At 45.7% G+C, this 8,809-nt stretch overlaps 1 protein-coding gene across 1 annotated transcript; it reads right to left on the bottom strand.

The window, feature by feature from the left end:
* Positions 1-483: 483 nt before the first annotated feature.
* On the bottom strand, positions 484-1,080 carry LOC138737375 (spidroin-1-like). Its single transcript, XM_069888121.1, has one exon. The coding sequence runs from the start codon at positions 1,078-1,080 to the stop codon at positions 484-486; it is 597 nt and encodes a 198-aa protein (XP_069744222.1).
* Positions 1,081-8,809: the final 7,729 nt, after the last annotated feature.

Here is an 8,809-nt window from a genome sequence, read left to right as displayed (position 1 = left end):
GACCTGGTGCCCGTGGCCATCTTCTGTCCAGTCATCTCCCTCAACAGAATCCAACACAACATAACTGTTGCTGAGTGGGATAGTTACTGGTGTGCTCTCCGTTTTTCTTGCTTTTTTCTTTCACCCCCTGACGGTTTCCCACTTACCTGACACGGGTTCTGGAGTATTTATCGGCCTGAAAGTTGAGTCGATTAACTCCTCACTCTCCCTTTCAAGCCGCAGGTCATCAATCTGCAACTCCATAGCCCTAATTCGCTCCCTTAGTAACTGAATCTCGGTACACCTGGTGCAGATGTGGCCATTTGGGAGGGTGGAGGTTACCCATTGTTCCCACATTTGACACCCAATACAGAGCACTAACCCTATTGGCATAACTCTGAATACGAAGGCAAATAACTCAGCTTACCTTTTCTCCTTGCTTGCTTTCGCCGAAGCCTGATAAGCCAAAGCCAGAAAGTCTCACTCCTTCACTGCTCCACTCCTTCACTGCTCCACTCCTTCACTGCTCCACTCCTTCACTGCCCCACTCCTTCGCTGCCCCACTCCTGCGCTGCCCCACTCCTGCACTGCCCCACTCCTGCACTGCCCCACTCCTGCGCTGCCCCACTCCTGCGCTGCCCCCTCCTGCGCTGCCCCACTCCTGCGCTGCCCCACTCCTGCGCTTCCCCCTCCTGCGCTGCCCCACTCCTGCGCTGCCCCACTCCTGCGCTTCCCCCTCCTGCGCTGCCCCACTCCTGCGCTGCCCCACTCCTGAGCTGCCCCCTCCTGCGCTGCCCCACTCCTGCGCTGCCCCACTCCTGCGCTGCCCCCTCCTGCGCTGCCCCACTCCTGCGCTGCCCCACTCCTGCGCTTCCCCCTCCTGCGCTGCCCCACTCCTGCGCTGCCCCACTCCTGCGCTTCCCCCTCCTGCGCTGCCCCACTCCTGCGCTGCCCCACTCCTGTGCTGCCCCACTCCTGCGCTGCCCCACTCCTGCGCTGCCCCACTCCTGCGCTGCCCCACTCCTGCGCTGCCCCACTCCTGCGCTGCCCCACTCCTGCGCTGCCCCACTCCTGCGCTGCTCCACTCCTGCACTGCTCCATTTCTGTACTGCTCCACTCCTTCACTGCTCCACTCCTTCACTGCTCCACTCCTCGCTGGCCGCTCCCTCCCCTTTCACTCCTTTTATTGGCCCCTTGACCAATTAACCCTGTCACTTTCAGCAAGCTCCTCCTCCTCTGATTCACAGCCCGACTCTCTCCAAGCTCCTCCTCCGACTCCCAGCCGAACCAATATAATATATGGAAAGATAGAGGAGATTGGAACAAGGGGTCATAAGTTAAGGGTTGGGGAAAAAGTTTAGGAGTAATATAAGAGGATGCTTTTTCACTCAGAGAGTGGTGGCTGAGTGGAATGACCTTCTGGAAGAGGTAGTTGCGGCAGGGTCAATTCTGTCATTTAAGAGGAGGTTAGATGAGTACATGGATGTGAGGGGGTTGGAGGGTTATGGGCAAGGGAGTGGGTAGGTGGAACTAGCAGAGTTTAACGTAAATCGGTGCAGACTAGAAGGGCCGATATGGCCTGTTTCCGTACTGTAAATTGTTATATGTTTTATATATAATTTAAAATAAATAGAAATAGAAATATTTTGGAACAATTTATTCAGTTACGGGACACTTCATCAATCTCACAGCTTGTGGGAAGAAGCTATTTCCCAACCTGGCAGTCCACTACCTCCATCCTGATGGTAGTGGGTCAAAGATACTGTGGGCTTCTGTGGACACAGGAGGGAGAGTAGAAGAGACAAAAAGCTGAGGGAGAGGGCACATGGCTAAGATGAGTAGCTCTCTGATAAGGGAAGGAAGGTATGTTGCATGTTGGGAAGTTAAACAAGCCAGGACATGCACCAGTGAATGGCAGGGCCCTGATCAGTTTTATTGAACAGTACGACCTGGGGTAACGTAGTTCCCTGAAAGAGGTGGCACAGGTAGAAAGAGTGATGAAGAGGGTATGTGGTATACTTGCCTTCTTCAGCTGAGGCATTGAGTACAGGAGTTGTGACATTATTTTCAGCTGTACAAATTAATAGTTAAGAAAGACTTCAGATTTACTCAGATTTCAGATTTTTGGTCAGAGTACATGTATGACATCACATATAACCCTGAGATTCTTTTTTTTCCTGTGGGCAAGGCAGAATTACCACTTACTGGTAGTGCAAAAAAATTGTACTCAACGTACACAGGTAAACAATTAAAGAAAGCAAAGTGTGCAATACAGAGAGAAAAAAACAATCAATAAAGTGGAAAAGTAAGTGTCCTTAAATGAATCCCTGATGGAGTTTGCTGTTGAGTCTGATGATGGAGGGGTAGCAGCTGTTCCTGAACCTGGTGGTGCGAGTCTTATGGCACCTACACCTCTTTCCTGATGGCAGCAGCAAGTACAGGGCGTGTGCTGGGTGGTGTAGATCCTTGATGATTGCTGCTGCTCTCTGAATGCCGTGTTCCCTGTAAATGTTCTCGATGCCATTAGTGTGTTGGGCCCAGAAAAGATCCTCTGAGGGAGTGACTCCCAAGAATGTAACTCCACCTCTGATCACCCAATGATCACTGGATTGTATACCTCTGGTTTTCCCCTCCTGAAGTCAACAGTCAGCTCCTTGGTTTTGGTGACATTGAGTGTGAGGTTGTGGTTGGTATCTCTTTCCTGTACGTTGACTCACCCCCCCTATTTATGCAACCTACTACTGTGGTATCGCCGGCGAACTTTTGGATGGTGTTGTCGTACCAAACCACACATTCATAGGTGTATAGTAAGTAGAGCATGGGACTAAGAATACAGGCCTGTGATGCTCCGGTACTGATGGAGATTGTGGAGGGGATGCTTTTACCAATCCTCACTGATTGTGTCAAGTCAACACGTTATAAAAAAGATGTGATCCAGAAAGAGGGGATGCCGACGAGATTCACAGCAACATTGCCTGGACTGGAGGGTTTGAGTTATAAGGAGTTTAGAGTAGGCTGGGACTGATTTCTTTGAGCATTCACAAAGGTTCATAAACATATAAGAGGGTTAGATAGTGGAGAGAGTCACAGTCTTTTCATCAGGGTGAGGTGGGGGGGGGAATGAAACACAAAAGTCTGCAGATGCTGTGATGGTAGTACAAAGACACAGAAATGCTGGAGGCACTCAGTGTCCATCAGAAGAAAAGAAACACCCTGATGTTTTGGGTCTGACCTAAAGGTGACCTGAGAGGCACATTTTTCACACAAGAAGATGGTGGGTATTTGGAATGATCAGCCAAAGGAGGTAGCAGCAGGTACAGTGAGCTCTGGACTGCATCAGAAAGGTTTGGAGGGAAATGTGCCAAACACAGGTTAATGGGATAAGTGCAGACAGGAATATTGGACGGCATGCAAAAGTCTGGTCAACGGGGTTGTTTACGTGCTTCACAGCTTGATGAATCTCTATGACTGAAGGTCATGTGCCACTCTGGAACTTGAGTGTAGATGGGTGTGTTAGGCCCTTCAGTGCAGAACATGAAAATTGCAGTATCACTGGAAGTGTTAAACGAAGGCCTTATCTGTCCTGCCAGCTGGAATGTAAAATGATCTCATGGAAATACTTTAGGGAAGTGGAGTGAACTTGTCCCAGTTAGTATTTATCCTTCATTCAATGGCTTGAAAACAGATTTATCTGGTCATCATGCCACTGTTGTTGGTTACAGTGTGAAACAGTGACTATACTTCAAAGGACCTTCATTGGTCATGATTGAAAGGGACATGAAAAGGTGCAATATAATTCCAAATTTTCCTTTTTTGTTAGTATTTTATTTAGGCAAAATGGAAAATCATTCACAAGGTCATTCTGCTAATACACATCATTATAACTTCCAGAGGTCTGATATTTGGCCCATATCAGGGAACTTCAAAGTAACCTTGAAGTTTAGTGTTCTGTCTGAATCCAACGATAGCTGAGAATGTAATTTTACCCAGCACCCTTGAAACGGAAGCTGCGTCGCTCTATCTCAACCTTGTGAAACTTTATTATTTTTGGATACAATCAAAACTCAAGCTGTGAATGCCACACTGACCACCGGCTGGTTCGCTGCAAGCTCAACCTTCACTTCAAGCCAAAGTCCAGGAACAGTAAAGCCCCCAGAAAGAGGTTCAATGTTGGAAACCTGCAGTCAGACGAAGTGAGAGGAAACTTCCAGGCAAACCTCAAAGCAAAGATTGAGGATGCAATCCGCCTCACGGACTCGTCCCCTGAAACCTTCTGGGATCAGCTGAAGACTTCCATACTGCAATCCACTGAAGAGGTACTGGGCTTCTCCTCCATGAAAAACAAGGACTGGTTCGACGAAAACAGCCAGGAAATCCAGGAGCTGCTGGCAAAGAAGCGAGCTGCCCACCAGGCTCACCTTACAAAGCCGTCCTGGCCAGAGAAGAAACAAGCCTACCGTCGCGCATGCAGCCATCTTCAGCGCAAACTCCGGGAGATACAAAATGAGTGGTGGACTAGCCTTGCCAAACGAACCCAGCTCAGCGCGGACATTGGCAACTTCAGGGGTTTTTACGAGGCTCTAAAGGCTGCATGTAGAGACCTGCAGTTCATCCCAAATCAGGTTCATCTTATATCTGAATGAAGTTCATCCCAAATCTGAAGTGCACGTTAATCTTTACAGATCCTTTCATGACTGGTTCATTTGTTTCCAATAATGATAATCCATTCAGCAAAAGGAAACCCATGCAGTCACAGGAATAGCTTGCAGACTCCATGCAGGATTGAGCCCAGGTAGATAGAGATGTGAGAGGGGAGTCATTCTACCAGCTCCAACACTATGCTGCCCTGCAGAACTTTGTGGCTGACTTTGGCTGTGTGGCCTTGTTGGTGAATTAAAATTGTCGGTGGGCAACGCGTATGTTTTTGAAAGATACAACATGTGGGTGTGGCCACATGTCACCTGTTCAGATTCAGGCTTCAGTTACATTTCTTACCTTGACTCAGGAGATCGAACCTTAGGGCCCCATGACTCTTTTCCTAGGTTGCCTCTTCGTCAATATTCAATAGCGCAAGGTTCAAGCATCCAATCAAGGCTTGGCCACAACGATCACAATATCACAAGTTAGGAAGCAATGAATGGGCTACCTGACTCTCTCTAAAGGAGTTTCCGGGGAGTTCACCTGTCAGGAGATGAGGAGAAGGACTAACTGCAATTTTCAGTGGAGCATTTCCTTGCTTGGTTAAGAAGGCCTCAAAAGAGAATGTCCAGTGTTTGAGTGCATTGGCCATTGTCAGAACTAAACAAGCCACAATGCAAGCCCGAGATTAAGCCCACTAAAATTGGAGGAATTACATGTGATGGAGCAGTATTATCCAAAAGCATTGAGGAATGACACTGATTACAGCTATCATGTGGTCCATAAGGCCGGTTGAAGTGTCTGTTCCTGTGCTGTAGAGCTCCGTGACTGTTTGACTCAACCCCCTGGGAGAGTTTGAAGCCATAAATAGGCCAAGCAGTGAGGTTAGGAGATTCCCTTTCCTAAAAGGAATTATTGATAGTAAATTTTAGTGTAGAGGACGGCATGGCTAGTGCGAATCTATAACAGTGGCTGCAACCTGGTTTGAATCTGGCACGGTCCAGTAGGAATTTGCGCCTTCTCCCCATGACGTGTGGATTTTCTCGAGGTGTAGGTTAATTGGGTATAACTGGTGGCAAGGGTTTCAACAGCCAGAATCAGCTTTTCTCGCATGTTAACATTTAAATATTGTTATCATGGAATATTTGAATTAATTACTTTTATCATCCAGCAACCAGGGTGGGATTTGAAGCCTTTTCACAGGATGAATGGCCCAGAATGTTGGCTGCTTGTCCAGTAACCTTGCACAACACCACTCAAAACTCGTGTATACCCCATGCTGTTGCCATATTGTTCCTCTCCTTGTCCTTTTCGCTGGAAATTCAATGGGCTGTTGCCAACTACAATGAAATTGCTTTTGAACCTAATTGGTGTGCTTCCTGTTGCTTGGCAATCTACGTCTCCAGATTTAGAAAGGCAGGGTGATTTTTGTTTCAACCTGAAATTGCCAAGAAGAGGAAATGATGAAGTTTAATATTTCCTGATGGAAGATCATCATCCAGAAACATTAACCCTTTCTCATTCACCCTTGATATTGCCTGACATACAAGATATTTTGTTCCTGTTTCAACATCCACAGATTTTGAATTTTTTATTTTGCTCTGTCAATTAGATGTCTTGTACCTTTATTTGTGATTCATTCTCACTTCCCTTTAACTCTGAAGCCAGGTCTCTGGTCTGATCATCACAACTTTGAATCGTATTTAAGAAATATTTAGACTGACACTGAAATGGGCAAGGCACAGATGATTACAGATCTAATGTGTTAACGAGACAAGAGTGGTCTTGAGCCAAAGTCCCCATTGGTGCATTGCACAAGTCTATGATATGACATGTCGAACATTAAGGATACCTTCTCAGTATCTGTGATACATGACATTTGTCACCAAGACCATTGATTGTGTAGAAGTCTGACAGAGTTTGAAGGCAACCTTGTACCAATGGCTCTGATCCAGTTTACAATCCCTCCCTTAATTAATCATGGGAAACCCCCCCCCCCTACCAAGCTAGAAATATATTAATAAGATTCAAAGATCAACAAGAATATTGCCGAATCTTGAGGAACTGAGTCAATGGGCAAGATCAAACGGGAGGCCAAGTTTGAATTTTGTGTGCAGTTCTGGTCTCCAAATTATAGGAAGGATATCAATAAGGTAGAGGGGGTGCAGAGACGATTTACTAAAATGTTACCTGGATTGCAGTATCTAGAATACGGAGAAAGATTGAGTAGACTGAGTCTTTATTCATTAGAGCATAAAAGGTTGAAAGGGGATTTGATAGAGATATATAAAATTATGAGGGGAGTAGATAGAGTAGATGTGAATAGGCTCTTCCCCTTGAGGGTAGGTAAGATTGGAATGAGGGGTCATAAGTTAAGGGTTCGGGGCAAAACTTTATAAGTAACATAAGAGGAAACTTCTTCACTCAGAGAGTGGTGGCTGAGTGGAATGACCTTCCGGAAGAAATGGTTGCAGCAGGGTCAATTCTGTCATTTAAGAGGAGGTTGGATGAGTACATGGATGTGAGGGGGTTGGAGGGTTATGGACAGGGAGCAGATAGGTGGAACTAGTAGAGTTTCACTTAAATCAGTGTGGACTAGAAGGGCGGATATGACCTGTTTCTGTACTGTAATTGTTATATGGTTATATGGATGAAAACTTTATTTCCTGTTACATCAAAGAATGATGGTAAATTTGATAGAAGTATGCAAAATTATGAGGAGCATAGAGCAAATGCAAGCAGGTCTTTTCCACTAAGGTTAGGTGAGAGAAGAACCGGAGGAAATGGGTTCAGGGTAAAAGATGTTTTTCCTTTGAACAGGTTAAGTAGACAGCTATGGAGCCACTGGCGAAAGCCATAAGGGAGTTCAAGGTGGACCAGGTGGAACATAAAATCAGCCTTTTTGTTGATGATGTGTTAGTATATTTGACATATCCTGGGGGTGGGGGAGGCAGGCTGAGGACCATATTGGAGGATTATGGGAAGGTTTTGGTGTAGAGAGTAAATTTAGATAAGAGCGAGGTTACGCCTCTGACAAATGGGGATTAGGATCAGTATCAATGTGACAAGGAGTTCGAGTGGCCAAGGGAAGGCATAAAGTACTTGGGGGTCAAAGTACTTATGTAATTTGTACAAGCTTAATTATATCCCTTTGCTCTGGAAGGTTGAGGAAGACCTGGTCAGATGGAGGACTCTGCCCATTACATCAATGAGCAGAGTCAACTGTCTCAAAATGAAGGTGATGCCAAAGTTCCAATATCTTTTCCCAGACATTACCCATTGCATTGCCTTGGAGTGTTTTTTAAGGTGCTTAATGAGTGTGCCAGGAAGTTTCTGTGGAAAGGGAAAGTGGCTAGAATCTCTATGGAAAAGTTAACATGGGATTATGAATTGGGGGGGTGTAATGCGCGTCAAAAGAAGCAAAGACTTGTTGATTCAAACCAAGGCTATTATTAACTAAAAGACTGGAGGATATAACAAGTAGGTTGACCAGTCCAGAATGACCTGGTCTGGCTAGGAGCAATCCTTTAAGACCTGCCAGTAGGTGTGGCTACACTCTCAGCCAATCACAGTCATCCTACACTAACGTCTGTACATATGTACATACACACATTAGTGATAGAACCTGTACTATCACAGGGGGTTTAAAATTACCTGACTTTAATAAGTATTATTGGGCATCCCAACCGAGATTTATCATCTCACTACTTGAGGGGGAGGGAACCCCACTGGGATGCAGATTGGGCTGCATTCATTAGGTGAAGAGATAGCCAAATAATTTATTTATAAATGGGATGTAAAACTACTTATAAAGGAAATGGATAAGACCTAGGGGATGTTCTAGAAAAAATTACGTGGATTTTCCAAGGGACCTGGACTTGTTCCTCTTGGGAGATATTGGAGAAGTGCAGTTTATACTGACTAAGTTCCAAATTTTATTTGTGAACTTCGCTTTGGTGGTAGCCAGGAAGTGTATGGCAGTTTCATGGAAGTCCGTCTGCCAACTAATTACCATGCGATGGAATATAGAATTGCAGAGTTGCATTCCCCTGGAGAAAATCACATACAACTATGGAAGAAACATGGCACATTCATTGGAATATGGCAGCTCCCCCACCCACTTTTAAATAGAGATAAGGTTAAATTATCCTAGTATGGCCAGAGGTGTGATTACAGAAATAGGACTTGGCGC

This window comes from Narcine bancroftii, chromosome 6, assembly GCF_036971445.1.
Source record: "Narcine bancroftii isolate sNarBan1 chromosome 6, sNarBan1.hap1, whole genome shotgun sequence".
Classification (NCBI taxonomy): domain Eukaryota; kingdom Metazoa; phylum Chordata; class Chondrichthyes; order Torpediniformes; family Narcinidae; genus Narcine; species Narcine bancroftii.
Note: the sequence above shows the minus strand (reverse complement) of the source record. Positions and strands in the feature narration are given on the sequence as shown.